General features: G+C 40.0%; 1 protein-coding gene across 2 annotated transcripts; it reads left to right on the top strand.

Annotated features, from left to right (window-relative positions):
* The first annotated feature begins 293 nt into the window (after positions 1-293).
* Positions 294-16,382, top strand: TMEM237 (transmembrane protein 237). Of its 2 annotated transcripts, none has more exons than XM_075511965.1 (13): positions 294-374; positions 3,024-3,055; positions 4,030-4,040; positions 4,580-4,636; positions 6,206-6,319; positions 6,772-6,886; positions 7,632-7,792; positions 8,432-8,555; positions 9,575-9,766; positions 10,735-10,808; positions 11,281-11,374; positions 12,614-12,735; positions 14,712-16,382. In XM_075511965.1, exons 1-13 carry the CDS (start codon positions 345-347, stop codon positions 14,777-14,779), a joined length of 1,194 nt encoding a protein of 397 aa, XP_075368080.1. In that variant the 5' UTR covers positions 294-344; the 3' UTR covers positions 14,780-16,382. The 2 variants fall into 2 exon arrangements, with proteins under 2 accessions (XP_075368080.1, XP_075368082.1); XM_075511967.1 differs by lacking the exon at positions 294-374 and adding an exon at positions 442-1,831.
* Positions 16,383-17,144: the final 762 nt, after the last annotated feature.

The raw sequence follows: 17,144 nt of genomic DNA, 5'->3' as shown, positions 1-17,144 counted from the left end.
TTTTTTTTTTTTTTTTTTTTCCCGTTTACTATGTATAACTTCGTTTTGCAAATTGTGTCCGTGGCTACAAGCTAAAGGAGGCCAGAAACCTTGTTTTCCCACTAACGTGCATGTGATTTTGCCTGCGGGACGAGGGGCGCCGCCGCGCCGGGACGGGCTCGCTCTGCTGCCGGAACCACCCGAGAGGACGCGATGCCAGGTGGGACAGGGGCGCCGGGCCTCCCCGCCGCTGGGGGGGCCGCAGCCTCGGCCTGCCGCGCTCCCGCAGCCCCGGCGCGGGGCGGAAGCGGGCGCCGGCTCCTCCCCGCGGCGCCCGGGAGACCGGCGGCGGCGGCGGGCGCGGCATGGCGGCGCCGCGGGCGGGCCCCGGCCGGGTGAGGGTGCGGCGGTGGCGGGGCGGGCGGGGGGCGGTGCGGGGCCGCCTCTGGAGGGGATCGGGCGGAGACCGGCTAGCAGGGCGGCCAAGTGCCGGTGGCCGCGGCAGCGCCAGCCCCGCGGGGCTGGAGCCCGGTGTGCCTGGCTGCGAGCACTGGCGGGAGCTTGGGCCGGCCTGAGCGCCGTTGCCGGAGAGTTGTACCGGGGCTGTCGGCGGCAGCAGCTGCTGCCGGGGAGACGGAGCTGCAGCGCGACGCGGGAGCAGCAGGGTGCCCTCGCCGCGCGGTTCTTGCGTCCCCGCTCCGGCGGGGAGGCGGCCGTGCCCGCCCTGCTGCTGCCCGCGGGCGGTGGGATGTCGCCGGCCGCGGGGTCGCACGTTTCTGCTCATCCTTTGCTGTGGGCGCGAGCAAGCATTTCCTCATTGTTTGCATGTTTTCATCCGTATATATGTCTCGGGGAAAAAAAAAAGTATGTGAAGCTTTAAATCTGTAAAGACTGGTTAAGCGTTGTTAAACCTTCGAGTTTGTGCATAACTGCCCCCTCGGTGCCACCTCCGAGGTCTGGTGGTGGCAGCTTGGCTCACCGCACTCGGGGTGCAAATACATGTGCTTGCTGCTGTTTCATACGAGCCGCGCTTAGGAGCGAAGGCATTTGCTGCTCTGCGTCCCTGAGTGGACGCCCAGGGGGTTGTGTAGTTCGGTTTTTCCCCCCGAGTGAGAGTTCCCAGCTGTGTCCCACCGTCCTGCGGCCTGGCCCGTGGGTGCAAACACAGGGTTTCACTGAGGCAGCGGCTGCCCAGTTTGTGGGAGTCTGTTGCCTTCAGGGGCACGATGGCCACGTTAGCACTCAGCAGCTCTTCTGTCAGAAAGGAAATGTCCCTGGAAGCCTGTGCCCAAACTCACCCTTTCTGCGGAGTCTGGAGCGAGTTCCTTCAGGAGAAATGGGAAACCAATAGAGTAAAGCTTATATTCGCATGGCAGAGTTGGGGACTTTCATACAGATGGGACAGATGAGTGTTCAGCACTGCCTGCTTGTACGTGATTTCCTTTGTTGCAAGGAATAAACGATACATAAATTAATTTGCTTTTCACTTGTTTTGTAGAAGGTAACAAAATAGAGAGGTACTGCAGAACACAGACGTACTACTGCACAGGTAGTGAATGCTGCATAAAAGCGCCCCCTTTTTTTTTTTTTTTTTTTTTTAGTTTTTAGGGTTTTTTAGGTTTTAGTTTTTTAAAATATCAACTATCCTAAACATTTAATAATTACTGCCACAGGAACGTAGGAGACAATAAAAGTAATGAGTTCTGACCTTTATCAGTATTTTTTCTCCCTTACGGTGCACCTGTATGGTGTGACCAGTCCTGACCAGTTTGCTGGATGCTGCTCAGGGTGTGCTGGTCTCTACCTGTGTAAATGGCACTTGCTGTCAGTCTTCAGCATGGCCAAAATCCAGGTGAGAGATTTGAGGCATAATCCTGCAAACCCTTCCTTGCACAAGGTGTCTCATTTCTTTTGGGTAAACCAAACTAAGTAAAACTTGCTCACTGGAGCCTGTACCAGCACATGGAGTTACAGGTTTTTCAGTGCAAGTAACGTTTGCTGCCACAGAATGAAGTGCTGTTGTTTCAAACAGGAGTAGTACCAGGCCCTAACCCAGGGGCAGGAAGGTTCACATCCAGCTAATCCTGGCTGCTAGAAGCTTATTTTTAGTTCAGAATTAGCTGAGCTTCAGCATGAGCAGCGTGAGGGAGCAGAGGATGGTTCACAGTGCCTCTTTCAGGGAACAGCTTCAAATGAAATGGGAAAGAAACAAGTGGTAAGTTTGTGGATCCTTGAGTCTTAGCAGTCTTACAACCTTTTTTATTTCTGATACCAACTGAATTTTTGGAGAGTGGGAAATACTTATTCCTGTATACTCTTTCAATATAATTATAGAATAGAAAATCTGAAAGTAAACTGCCTTCCTTTTTCTAGATGAGAGAAAGTGCAATAGTTCAAATAGCTCAATTTCAGATTGTTAACAGGAGATACTTATTTTTAGATTTTAGCTGTGTTTGACCTGCTGGTAAATATTTTCAAAATTATATGGAAATTAATATTTTATCATATTTAAAAGTATTTTTTATAAATAAGCTTATTTCTTTTTTATTGCTTTTACTTAATATTGTTCTGAATTTACAGCTTCATTCATAGAAAATACTCGGCTCACGCTATAGACTGTGCAAGTATATTGAACGCATAAATTATTGCAGTATTTTGATATTTAAATAGAATGACTGATAAGCTTTCCAGGGAAAGCAGGACCTTATATGAAAAGTGAAAATTATTCAAGCGAAGTTGAAATGCAAGCTGCACCTCGCACACAGCTATTCGGTACCTGTCCCTAATGCAGTGCCCATCAGAACGGTTGGACAGATATGTTATTGCAAAGCATGTTATTCCTGCGTCGTGCTGAGCACTTTTATGTAACATCTCAATCAGGAGTCTCTCACCATTTAATGAAGGGGTATGAAGCAAAACATACTCTGCATGTTCTGACCATATCTGGAAATAGCTGTTTCCTGTGAAGTGGTTTAACAGGCGCTCAGAAGAGAGGTGGTTTCAGACTTACAGAAGTTGATTTTTGTCCCTGTCTTTTCTTTCAGTGCCCGCCTCGTGCCCTCCCTCCAGTGCCAAGGTAAGATCAGTTCATTCCATGGAATTGATCACGGTTCTGTATTGCAGTGTTCTTAAAAGTAATGAAATTAAGAGAAATATGTTTAATAAACATCTGAGTAGTCATAATAGCTTTACAAGTATTTGCTTTTCTTGCTAACTTGTTGTCCCAGAACCCCTTACAAGGAATGCAAAGCATTTTAAAGTTTTACAGAGGCCAAGAAATTTTACTACATTACCTCAGTTTTAATACTCTGAGAGATAAACCCTTTAAAAAGTTTCAGACAAATACCTACTTTGATTTATTAACATCTACTTCAGTTTTATGGATGTTCCTCTTTTCAAGCTCTTCTTCCTTCCCTCTTTGTTTTGCTTCCTGTTCTTTAGTGTATCGGAATCACAGATCCTTCAGAACAGAAATTTCTGAAATTAGACTAGATATTCTTGAATAGGGGTATAGGTGTATACCAGTTTGACATAATATAAGGTGAAATTTGGGCTTTTTTTCAGTGCCCTAATGAGCAGTGTGGAAGGAAAGGCAATTACATAGTTTTTATGACATGGTACTTCAGAATTCCTTCAAAGTGCCTAAAAGCAAATGTGACTTTCATGATTGATGATATAATGATGGTGTGGTTTTAGTAATGTATGCGCTCAGTTGTTTCATAACTTTTGTTGGTTTGTTACATACCAGGCAGTAAGACAAGTTTTAATTAGCCAGGTCATTAAAGCTTTTAATCTGATCCACAGCTAGCCAATCAAGAAACTGTGCATAGTCACTAACAAAGTGTTGAGTCTTGACGATGCTTCGTACCCTTAACCCTGTTGTACACAACTGCTCATAAAGAGGACTAGGAGTGGGGATAAGGAAATTAATCACAAAAGCAGCAGTGTGAATGTCACTGTTGTGAATTGTAATTGATTCCAAACTAACTTTCTTCTCATCTTTGTTCCTTTTATGCTGCTCTTCAACACCTTTTCTCCTTAAATGTGAAGTGGAAACCAAGGTGAGTTATTCTGGCATTAAAGAGAATTATAAGCACTGGTAGTTCCTTTTGGTGTCACTTCATCCTCTCTTTAAAGATAGGGCCTTATGCTTTTCCTAAATGCAGGGTGATTATTTAAACTGCATGGATGCCTGAGCTGCTATTGCTAGAGCTGTCTGTTGTTTTTCTTTGTTCTCTTTACTGTTTGCTATTTCCATATCAAATCAAGGTAATGGGAACGTTGTCACTGTGCTCTAAACAAGAAGTTTATTCTTCAGAGCATTATTCAGAGTATTTCAGTTTTCACTTAATACACATGCATGTGCGTATTTAGCCTCTGTTGTGCTTAAGACAGATTTCCTATCCTTTTTTCTTGCCATCTTCTGTACTCCTCCTGCTTGTGTGAATTGGTGAATTGTCATCTTATCTGTAAAAGGTGGAGGATGTCTTCACTTGTGAAAAGAAATCCCTTTCTTAACTAGCAATAGAGTGGCTGTTAAAAAAGGGGAATGGAGGTTTCTCCATACTGTGCACCTATACTTCTGTTTTATGTTCTGCAGATGAGATTCCACTCAGTCGTCCCAAAAAAAGGAAGCCCAAAGGAAAGACTCCATTAGGTAAGGTCATGCCAAGACTGGAAACCGTGTTTGTAATCCTGGGTGAGGCCTGCTCTGTAGCCAAGCTCCTGACAGATACACAGTTTTCAGTCTTGTACTCTTATTTTTGAATAGTGTTCTCAGCTAATTTATTACAATTGATTTTGTATTGAACAACTGCAATCTTTTTCCCGAAGTGGTGTCATTGTAGAACAAGTCTATAATGCTAACTGAAGTAACTTGTTCCATCCTCTACTCTTTCTCCCTATATCCATTCCTGGTCCTGCTAATTCAGCACATCTTGATACTGAACACTGTTATGTTGAATGTGTTAAGTACTTGAATTTATGAATGAACTAAGATAAAACTCATTTAACAAATTGGCTCAATTTCACTCGTTGACCAAATAAAGTCACAAGTTAATCATTCCATTACCATCAAAGAGTTAAGAGCCTAAAATATGACTAACATGAGAGCTTTGTATTTTGACAAGAAGTGGATCTGCAGAACAAGATTACAAGTCTGATCTATTTTGATACAGCAGAATGTGCTGATAGAATGTCGTGGATTTCTGTAAACCAGTTGACTTGGGACTGTATGTTGCTTTGATGAGTAAACCTCCTTTATTTGCTTAAAAGAGCATACAGTTGAGGGCTCACTGAAAGACCTTTAAATGCAACAAGTAGAGTTGTTGCTAGCAGGGTTTCCCAAGGATCAAGTTTTGTCTACTGTTGTTTTCGGGGAGCTGAATGACGGTACAAAGTACACCTTGGCTTTGGCCGTTACTTTGCTGGTTAATTTTGCATTTTAGCACAGACAACCTTTCTAAAAGGTAGGAAAAGCCGTGCTTGAAGTGAAAACAAGGATAGATTCAGTTATTAGCATAAAAACTGAAGTACTTGAAAGAGCTATAAAAAGGCAGATGTGATGTAAAATGGAGAAGTAACTTTGTCTTTCTAGTCCTAATCATGCAAATTGATGCTACTGCTTCTAGAGTATTTGATGAATTCATGTTAACTTCTCATGGAAATGTAGTTCCTCAAAAGCGTCGTAATTCACCTCTCAGACTGGAGTAAACATCCTTCAGTGTTGTTTTATCCTGCTCCTCCTTTATTCTTGGGCTGTTTGTTCAGCATTTAAATATCCCTTTGATATTACACTATTTTGCCTTAGCATGTATCTGCATGAATCAGCTTGTAAAAAACTGCTAATTTTTCTTGTCCCTTGCATTATCATCTTTGCATGTAAAAAGGAAAAATATAGAGGTATAGTTCTTTCCTGTGGTAGATTCCTTTCAGTCAGTCCTCTGTTGTATGCCCAAATAGAATTGTGCTGCTTCTGGATACTTAAATTTCCTCCTGGGCATGAAACTGTCAGGGTGAAAGGAGGGTTGTTAGTTAGCACCTTGTATACTCTTACTTATCACATCTGTTTCCCAACTTTTATGTTTTCTAGCCAATACGTTTTCATCTCAGCTGTAAGCTGGGCAAATACAGACATTCTGCACAATGTAGCAAATGGCAGCTTTTTCTTGCCTGTTTCTCAGCGGCTCTGAATTAAGGTTGCTGGATCTTTTCATCTGGTTTTCAGATGGCATCGTCCAAGCAGCTGTTCGTCGGCAGTCTGAAAGCAGTGAGCCCCTAACTCCTGAACCTCACGATGTCCCCCCTCAGAGGAAACGCAAGAAGAAGAAAATACCTACCGGTATGTGAAATAATTGTAGATTGGAAAGAGCACTGAATAAAACTTGGTAACACAGAAACATGATTGGCCAACTTGTATTTTGGCTTAAAACATTGCAAATCCTGTGCTTTTGTACTTAAAACAGCTGAAAGTAATCTCCGAGCAAATGGTAGGTTAGTTTCAGTTTCCGATTTCAGATTCCATAGGGTACAAACCCTCATGCCAATAATGGCAATACAGTTTTGGAAGTGATAAAATAGATCCTTTATATCATTCAAAGCTCAGAAGGGCATCACTTTTTTGTGTTTCACTGTGTTTATATAATAACTATTTATGTATTTAAGTGAATGTATTTCCACTTTATATAATAACATCACTGTGTTTATATAATAACTATTTATGTATTTAAGTGAATGTATTTCCATTTTTATGAAAACTGTAAAACTTTCATGTGGTTTATTTTAAATCTTCAGATACTGAGACCTCTTTTACCCAGCAAAATGTTGCATCCTTATTTCAGAATGGAAATGGCATGGATGTTCCTGAAGCTGAAGAAACAGTGATCCGCAAACAGAGAAAAAGAACAAAGTGAGACAAAACTAGTATAGCTCATAATTCGGAATACCTGTGATAGTGAATGTGGCTGAGTAGCATTTTACATTGTCACATTACAGAGATGTAAAGTCTTGAAGCCCACGATACCACTCAGCCTGTGCAATAAATAGTATTGCAGTGCAGTTCTTTCCAGGGTTAAGATCTAGCTTTCTTCACTTGTTTGTTTTGTGCGTACCTGGATGCATTACAGTTCTAAATACGTTTACATGAGCCTAGTATTTCAGTCACATGCATGAGAAAATTAGAATGTGTAACTGCTTTCTTTCATTCTTATTATCTTTTTCTTAATTTTATGAGAAACTTAAACTGCTTTCTCATCCTTTTTATTTGCCTTTTCTCCAAGAACTGTGCCTTTAAATCATTTTAGTCGCCTTTCTACCAAAAGTGTCTACTTTCTTGACCTTGTATTTCATTTGTATATTTTTTTTCTAATTGTTAATCTCTTGATATGTATTTCTTCCCACCTTACTGTTTTGACACAGGAAGGAATTGAAATAGAAAAACCCCAAAATCAAGGATTAGCTTTATGATTTTAGTGAACTAACTCCATGAGAACTTTAGTCCTTAAAATTATAAAGGGAGGTAATATTATACAAGTCAGTAGCCCGATCGGTTCTTAGCAGTCAAGTTAGACATGCTAAATGTTCATAGGAGCCTTCAGCTTTTACATTTTACTTCCTGTTTTTTCTCTGCCCCATTCTATGTTCTGTGCCAACAGAAAACCTCGGCCAGCCGAAACGCACTGTTGCAATGAGCTGGAAGTGGAGGAGGAAGACATCATTGAAGATGAGCACAGAAAGAGCCCAGATCAGCAGCCTGTGTTTGCTGCTCCCACTGGAATTAGCCAGCCTGTTAGCAAAGTGTTTGTTGAAAAAAATCGTAAGTACATCTTGTGATTTAAGTAATTTAAGGACATTCTGGCAACTAAAGGAAGCATTACTGTATTTAAAATCCAAATACTGCACTACTGGGAAGAATTAAAGAAAAAGAAGTTTTCCAGAAAAAAAATTATTTGGAAATAAATATACATTACAGTTTTTTAGCAGTGAATGTTAGTGTTGCCTTGCTGGCATGTTTGGTTGAATTTTTGAATCCTGTGGTGTTGGTGACAAAGGCTGTTTGATAGTACCCAACTGAGCTTATTTGACCTAATACTGTCACGGTACCTTGAGAAGAAAGTATCATTTACTATATTGAAAAAATCTTTCAAGTGGAAGTTTTTGGTTTGGGTGCCTTTTTTTGGTTTTGTTTTTTTTTTTGTACCAGGGAACACTGAGTAATTACCCAAAGTGCTTTGCACATTCTTAAATCCATAGCCCACCTGACCCACCAGAGTGCATCACACTGACAGAGGCATCCTGATATGAATGTAGGCTGACAAAGGGCAGGACGTGGGGAGAAAAAATTTTCTGATGGAACTTTTGACACTTACAGCTTTTTGACACTAATAAGTATTAATGTAGAAATGATGATGGAAGGTAACAGTACTCTCTAAAACTAATTTCCTCATCCTTTCAGGACGTTTTCAGGCAGCTGACCGTGCAGAATTGATTAAAACCACTGAAAATATCAATGTACTTATGGATGTGAAGTCTTCATGGACTACGAGAGATGTTGCCCTCTCAGTGCACCGAAGTTTCAGGTGAAAGATAAATGTTTTAATATAAATAAGCAGAAATCAAGCTTGTTTTTTTTTCTTCTCTCTGAAAGTTAGCACCTTTTCTCTATCATTGTGGTGTATCTTTATTTCTTTTGGATATTCCTAATAAATGGTGGTTCAAGATGCAACAGGTATAAAGCTTCTCAGTCCTCTACCTTTTGGTATTTGTTGTCAAGAATATCTATTTCTAGTCTAGACATCACATGTGAATTGCAACTTACAAAAAGAATAACTAAGGAATTCATATTGCAAAGATTCAGACAAAATCTGAATAGCAAGAGATTGATCTGATAACAAAAATACCTTCACCTACAGAAAAAATGTATTGCAAAATGAGATTCGCCCATCAGATATAATATGACCAGAATGAAAATACCTGAATTCAGATAATTCTCAAAGAAAAATCCTGGTTGGTGAAAAAGAGGGAGGAGTGAAATTGGACTGGGGCATAAGCTTGCACACAATAGCAAAAAGGATTTTTTTTTTTAATATGTGGTTGCATTGTGATACAGAATGGGAAGATGACAGCCATTTTCTTCTCTGGTGTATTTTATCCAGAAGCCTGCGCTTCCTTCTCAGGTTTTTCTTAGCAAGGAAGATAATGAAAAGACTGACTTGAGGACAAGTTTAAGACCATTGTGTTAAGTGTAAGGGGCAGTGGTCTTGGGAAGCTACAGGCAAAATGGGAGAGTGTGGCAAGCAGAAGTATTTGATTCTGGTAACAGTAATGAAGTGAAGTAGTGATAGGAATGGGCAAAACATCTCGGTTTTCTTTGTTGAGTGCTCAGGTACTGGTGCAGTCTGTCAAGGGAGGAAGCAGAAGTCCTGTTGCTTAGAATTTTTAAAACTAGATCAGAAAAAGCACTCCGAAACAATCTGTGAAAGGCTGGGATCCTGTCACGGCAGCAGGGTTGAACAGATGGATTCATATGCCTTTTCTATCTGTAGTTCTTCACTAATTCAAGGTGTTAAATTTGTCTAATGTTCTTTTCTCCATTCAGGGTGATCGGACTCTTTACCCATGGCTTCCTTGCTGGGTATGCTGTATGGAACATCATTGTTGTCTACATTTTGGCAGGAAATCAACTTTCCACGGTTTCTAACCTGCTCCAGCAGTATAAGGCACTAGCCTACCCAGCTCAAAGTTTGTTCTATTTGTTGCTGTCTATCAGTACAGTCTCAGCCTTTGACAGGTAAAATACATTTGTATTTGAAAGGTGTACATAATTTGTGTGCAATATGTTCCTTCTTCCTCTGGCACATTTTGATCTGCTGTTGATGATGTAATGTGATATACCTAAGAGAATGATTTTACACATGGCTGGCTATACAGATAAAGGGTGTACTTGTGCATTCAGACTTTTGTTACTCATTTCTGTCTATGGCCTGCAGCCTTGCTTCATTGTGCTGGTGCTGTTTGTGGGATCATGAGGTGAACCAGATGGGAGAGCTGACCTGGGTTTTTTTGGGGGGTTGGGAAGGGGTGGTGGAGAACAACTAATGTTTCTATCACGTTACTTTTCATGTGTGTCAGGTTTGCAACATGGCTGTTAACAGTCTTCCTGTCTTAGCTGGGTCTTCTGTATTACAGCTTAAGAGTGGGAATGAACAGAAAGAGGAGCAAAAAGACCATAACCAGAGTAGATTCATAGATGTTTATTTTAGTAACAGGTAGTTTCCACGGCAGCATGGTAAGCCAGGGGAGAAGTCTGTTCTGTGGAAGAAATTGTGACTTTTTTATTCATTGAGTGGTGGCAGGGAGGAGGCCCAAGTTATTCTTAATTGCTCCCATACTAGTGTAAGCTATATTAGCATAACTCGGTTGGTGGTGTGGACACTGAAATGAATGGTAAGGATTCATTATGGGGACAGATGAGTGGGGACAGATCTGTCCACATTCTCCCTGTTCCAGAAAGGACTGCAGTGTGAAAGCTACAAACCTCATGGAACATCCTCCTTAGTTTCAGTCTTTCTTGGATTTGGCATAATGCGGCATAATGAGGACCATTGCCTGTGTGTGGAATATAGTTGTGTATTAAGGCACTGTAACAGGGGCAGAAAAAGGTATCTTGCAAAAAGTAAAAGAATGATAGAATACTGTTAGAGGAACAATATTATTATCTTATTGGGCTGTGTCAATGACTCTTGTTTTTGTAATCAGGATTGATTTGGCGAAAGCATCAGTTGCACTGAGGGGCTTTCTTACCCTAGACCCAGCAGCAGTAGCCTCTTTCTGTAAGTATTCTGCAGTGGATAGGAAGTTGTCCAGAAAAGACAGTAAATGGAGAAATCCTACATACTGTTTTCTGTGAAATCTTCCTCCCTGGTTATTTTCTGCTTTAGAATAAGTGACTTGCTAAATAGTTGAAAATAGCATTCAAAGTCTATGAACAGTTTGCTACATATTTTTTAAAGCATTTGCAATTATAGCATTAGTGTGGCTATTCTTTTCCCACCTCTGAATACAGAACACAGACCTAGCAAAAAACAGAATCACAAGATGCCATCTTTGATGTAGCTGATTGGTTGCAAAAGTGCAGAAACCAGATTTTGATGGGTCAGGGGAATGATGAAGAAGAGAGAATGAATTAAAACAGACTATCTTTGGAGGCAGTGGAGTGAAAGGAAAGAAAAAGTGATAATTATGTCATGAGGAGACAGAATTTTTGGGGTTTATATCTGACGCTACTAATTCCATTTCTTCCAGTGTACTTTGCTGCTCTTATCTTATCCTTAAGCCAGCAGATGACATGTGACAGAATTAATCTCTACACACCACCTTCGGAAAATGGCAGCATCTGGTAGGAAACTTAAGAAATTGCTTGTGTCAATTATAACATAGCCCACTTGGGAACCTTAGTCAAACTGGTGGATTGAAAAGGTTATACAGCATACGTAAGAAAGTATTAATGAAGGATTTCATTACTAAACCTGCTTTTGTCTGAGCTTGTCCTGAATCTTTGATAATTTCACTGAAAAATGAGAACTCAGGGATGGGTTCCATCATGTTGGTCACAAATCCATTATAGCTCAAACAAGAGCCTGTTGGAATGATGCTGAAAATGTTGTCTGGCAGGAACCTTAAGAATGTTTTTTGCTGGAGAAATGGGACTCTACTGAGGTAACCCTTTTGTGTTCAAGGGCAGGACATTCTGTAGAAATTCAACACTGTTTTTGAAGGATGGTCTAATCTGTCCAAGAAATTAATATCATGGTATTACGAAGAAGTGGTATGTCTGCCACAGGATGCAAGGGCTTAGCAGACACAACTGGCATTACATATGAAGCATTGTTTCATGCTAGGAGATCCCATCCAAAACTATTACTTTCTGAAGTAGATATTTAATGGACTTAAACTCTAGTAGCACAAGTTTTTAAAATAGACCAGGATAAGTAGAACAAGAAGCATTTACCTGAAAATTTGCTGGTTTGGGCAGTTAGGCATTTTTGCTTTTTTTGTAGGGCTTCTATAAATGTTTTTTGTTTATTAAAAAGCGTAGATTCTAGTAACAAAACCACAACCTGCTGCTGTTATGACAGTAAGAAAAGTGTCAGCTAACTTAAATCACAACCTTCTTAAAGCCCTATCTCATCCACCTCACAGCATTTGTACACAAGTCCTTGCACTGTCTTCCAGACAGACTTTACTGACTTGCTGTTCACTTGCCTGGCTGCCTCATGAGGAAATGCTTAAAAATAAGATTGACTGATGACATTGTGCGGTGTCTTTCACCACAGTAAAATTTGACCATGCATTTTGATTTTCATTTTCTGTCTCTTGGCCAAGAAAAGGAAATTGCTGTTGAAATCTACAAGTGGACATTCGCTATAGATAGTGGGGTTTCTTAGCTGAGTTGCTGTCTTTGGTAGTCGCTCTCTTTACCAGGCCTTCGCAATGCAAGACCATCAGGATGGTACAAGTAGTTCTGTTTTCACATCTGGCTTAGCAAGCTTGTTTTTATGATACTCTGTTGAAATTATTATTGTAACCTGTATGTACCAGTGAACCCCTGGCTGATTGATTGATGTGCTTTTCCCAGGATGGCAGGTACGGAGGAAGAAATTGTTCAGCCGTGGATTGTGGTGAATCTGGTAGTGTCTATTCTAGTTGGGGCAAGTTGGATCTTCTTGTCTTACCGACCAGAGCTAGACCACAGTGAAGGTAGGAAACATTGATAGGCAAAATGTTGTTTGTTCAGGCTTTTATCTGCTGTGCTCTGCATTCAGTGTTCAAGACTAGTCCTGAGAAATTTTGTGGCTGAGGGAAAACAAGCATCTCCATCAACTCTGCAAAGCAAGTGCTTCTTAGGATGCTGGTGTCTGTGTTTGGTCTTGTAAAGAAAAAACAGTAATTTAAAAAGGAAAGAAGAGCCTTGCTTGTCCTGGCTGAAGCAACATGAATTTTGAAACATGAGAGAACGTGTGTCTTCTCTTCATTGAAGGGAAAAATAATTTTTACTTTAACAGCATTTTGCATATTTGAAATGTATTTATTCTGTTTGTGTTTTAGAAAATTCCCTAATGTTATTAATGTTCCTTTTGCAAGTGCTGAATGCATTTCGAGTTCAGTATTCTTTTCAATAGAACATTGCAGTAGTTTTGGGAACTCCCAAGCTTTGAAAAGTCAGATTTCAGAACAGGACTTCAAATGAGGATGGCTTGTGTTGGTCCAGGCTGGAGGAGGGGACAAGCAAGTCGTCCCCTTTTCTTAGAAGAAGCTTTGCTAGAGACTAGGCCTTCTTCCTTTTGTTGTTCCAACTGGGATCCAAAAGGTGTATCATAAGTCAGCTTTCCTATCAAGTGCATGCAGCCTGTGACTTGAAGCTATGCTGTACATAAGAGTTGTAAGTTTCGACTTACAAATCAAGAGGTATCCAAAGAGCATCATGAGTCGAAGCACTGATTTGTGTTTGGGAGGCTGAAGAAGATTCAACATGCTTCTTCAGCTTACTTTAGAATTTTAATGTACAGATTTCTGTATTTCAGCTGGCCCCAGTTACTCTGCTTATTTGTAATAAATGAGTTAAAAAAAACCCTAGGTGGCAGCCTTTACAGTCTTTGAAAGTAAAATTTATAATAGATGTTTAAATTGCATTTTAAAGCAATTTTTAAATAATAAAGACTTATTCAAGGAAGCCAGTGGCAGGATTTAACTCGGGTTTTGATGAGCTTTTTTGATATTTACATGTGCCTACTAAGATTAGAAAACCTGTTTCAGAAATTTCAAGAGAGAAATTCTGTTAGGACTTACTCAGTAGAGGAAGTTTAGTCTACTAAGGATGAGGTAGTAAAAACATACGAATCTCAAACTTGAGTGGATAAACCACATTGTTGCATGTACAGATTGTGTAACTTTACCATATTGACAAGATGTTGGCAAACACAGCCTGGTCTATATACTGAATGTGCTGTTAGCAAGACTGAAAGTACACCTACGCTGAGGGTGCAATATAGATACGTAAGGGAACCCAGATACGAGAAGCAGCACAAGAGCTCCACAGGGCTACCTCATCAGCTGCTTAGCATGCCTAGCCGAGTTTCTCTGCAAGGAGCTCTTCACTGCTGACCTTAGGCTGTCTCCCGTGCCTGAGCTGCCGTGGTGACAGCAAGCTGTGAGCAATATCATTCATGATTCTTTCTGTCCCGGGTTCTAGTGTTGCTAACTTACGTTGTGATACATAGAGTGAATATATCCATAAATTAAGTGGTCTCTAAACAGAAATCTTCCTTCTTGAGTCTGACACTCTAAAAAATTTAACAATCATAGAATCATAGAATGGTTTGGGTTCGAAGGGACCTTAAAGATCATCTAGTTCCAGCCCCCCTGCCATGGGCAGGGGCACCTTCCACTAGACCCCTCAATCTACTTTCAGATTTCTGTTTCAGTGTCCAGGTTGAATGCAGAATGATACTGCACATGATGAGCTGCTAACATCATCACCAATTCTGTTAATTTTGGGGGGCAACAATAGTTTTCTCAAGACAGTGGTGGCCCTTGACATTGCTAAGTTGTTGATACTATGATTGGGAAGAAAAGCAGGAGGCTTGGGGAAATGACAGAGCCCTTTTCAGGAATAATGAAATTGTATTCAGGTGAAACTTTTAAAAGAAAATGTAATTCTTTTCTTTCTCCTTTAGAACTGATGTTTCATGCTGAAATCGAGGAATTTCCCCAGGGAGATATCATACCCAGAGTTCAGCCATAGCGTGGAACAAGCATCTGCAAATATTGTATCTGTGACTGATGGCTCAACATGTTGTGTATTATAGCCATGTATTATAACTTTCTTAAAGAAAAAAAAAAGTATTTTTATATTGTATATATTTGATTTTGATCTTTTTATGTATGCTACAATTTCCAAATGCGATTGAAAACTTTTATACTTTTGCTTTTTATTTTACAAAGTAGATTATCTCTAGTGCATAAAGTCAAGGTGGTTTTGTAAACATTGCTACCCATATAGCCAAAGAAACTAGATGGATGCAGAAGATTACGTTTTCAGTGCTTTTTTGACTGCTGTACAACAACCTGCTTTTGTTACTGATGCTGATAGCAGTTGGCTTACCTGATTTGGCTAAATACTGTCTAGAGATTAAAACTAATGTTATGAAGAAAGTAGTCTAAGGAAGATTATAACAAAACAGAGTTAGGAAACATAAAAATGACAAAGCAAGCATAAAATAATCTGGGGTTAGTTGTCATAAAAAGTATTTGCTAGAATAAGGAAATGGATTGTCAGGGATCTTGTTTGATAATTCCTTCAAAGAGGACACTATTTTTCCTCATGTTCATTTAGTTCTCTTGACAAAGATCTTGATGATAACAAGTTCTTTCAAGTTGATATAGACACAAGAAACAGAAGTTTTCATGTTGCAACAGTTTGGTCAGCTAATGGTCACCTAAATACATCTTTTAATCAAGCAGGGTGTTTTTGGGTGTCATATATGCCAACAGGACATATATATGTCCTGTAATTTCTCTACAGTCAGGACACATACTATTACAAAGCCATTCACAGGAATACTGTTCTGATTTCTCCTTATCTTGTATGGCAAGAGCAATAGTGTCATTCACTGCTCTTTCTAAAGAAACTTGGATTTCACAGATGCTAAAAATGTTCCTACTTCTGCCTATTTTGATGAAGAATGATTTCCCCCAAAAGGATGTTTGTTGTTTTGTGTTAGGATGGAATGGGAAACTTCTTCCTAAAATTACAAGAAAATGCTTACTAAAGCAAAACAAAAACCCTATAGCAACCCACCTTCTACATAGTGATGTAGTAGTAATAGCAGCAGTTGGTGGGTTTTGATGATGAAAGCCAACGTTCTTTTTCTTTTATATTAAAGTGGCAAAATGAAAGCACTGCAGATGTGAATAAATACAGATGTCTTGCAGGACGAAACAGTCTCCGTAACAGACATAGACGAGAGCTAGTTTGAAATCCATTTCTCAAGAAAGCATCATCTAAAGCCCCAAAACTATTTGTGTATGTTATTTAATGTGTATTCATTTTGCATTGTTTTATTTAATGTATGTGTCGAAGTGTGCTTGTAAAGGTTGTGCAGTTGTCAAAGTTCCCTGGAGAATTACTGTACTTTCTAGTAGTGAAGATAAGACTTGAAGGGGGATGTTAAAGAGCCAGTAACTTTCTATGCTGTTGCCCGAGTTGCTTTAAAACAAGGATGGGAACATGAATAACTAGGGCTGCTGCTGCCCTCTTGAGGACTTTAGTTCTGTTATGTTCAGCCAGCAAATTTAAGTAATTCAAAAATTCAGTGTTCATGACATTTTTTAAATGCTGTGGTAATCTTGGGGAAAAAAAGAAAAAAATAGTTTTACCAGAATTAAAAGACTTTCCACAGCTGTTGGCTGTGTTCTGAAGCATTCACTTTGTTGTAGGAAGGAGCTGTTAACCTTTTTTGTAAATTGTTATGGTTCTTCCGTATGTTTTTTTGCAAAACTGTAGAGCTAAATTATGGCTGACACTCCATTGTATATTAAAATGGAGAGATTCAGGGTGCTGCTCCCCTTCAGTGTTAGACTGGAGGTTCTTGTCATAGTTTGGCTGTAGGAAATATGGGGGATGAGGCACTACGTAGTGTTGCCATGCAAGTTGCCACCAGACTTTATCCAGATGTGGTGTGTTTGATTTACAGAATTGTTGAGCTCCTGAAGATGAGATTAATAATGGCTTCTCTTTGCTGTTTGACATTTCTGTCATCTTGGTATGGTAAGAAGTATAATTTTGCCTATCAAGTATGGAGCTCAGGCACAACAGCGCTAAGGCATCAAATTGGTACAGGAAAAACCTGAATAATATCATTGCTTGATTGCTGATATTATTACTAGGAATTGGCCTTCCAAGTATACCTTGGACAAAGTGATGCTAGCCAAGAGCCAGATTCATTCTCGTTGTGAAATACAGTAGTTTGTTTAGATGGTTGAGCAGTGATTAAGTTAACGAACTTAATGGGGTCAGTATTTCAAACCAGGCTTGCCTTTCCAGTTTATATTTTTGGGAGGGTCTAAGTAAATGCATACTTGAATTAATGAGGTTTGAGGTTTGCCAT

This window comes from Mycteria americana, chromosome 9 (assembly GCF_035582795.1).
Source record: "Mycteria americana isolate JAX WOST 10 ecotype Jacksonville Zoo and Gardens chromosome 9, USCA_MyAme_1.0, whole genome shotgun sequence".
In the NCBI taxonomy this organism is placed as follows: Eukaryota; Metazoa; Chordata; class Aves; order Ciconiiformes; family Ciconiidae; genus Mycteria; species Mycteria americana.
This window is presented reverse-complemented; position numbering and strand designations above follow the sequence as displayed.

Coding starts and splice junctions, on each gene's coding strand:
- TMEM237 (XM_075511967.1), top strand. CDS start 1,676: ATGAGTTCTGACCTTTATCAGTATTTTTTCTCCCTTACGGTGCACCTG. Junction 8,556..9,574: donor TCAGTGCACCGAAGTTTCAG/GTGAAAGATAAA, acceptor TTCTCCATTCAG/GGTGATCGGACTCTTTACCC. Junction 12,736..14,711: donor AGAGCTAGACCACAGTGAAG/GTAGGAAACATT, acceptor TTTCTCCTTTAG/AACTGATGTTTCATGCTGAA.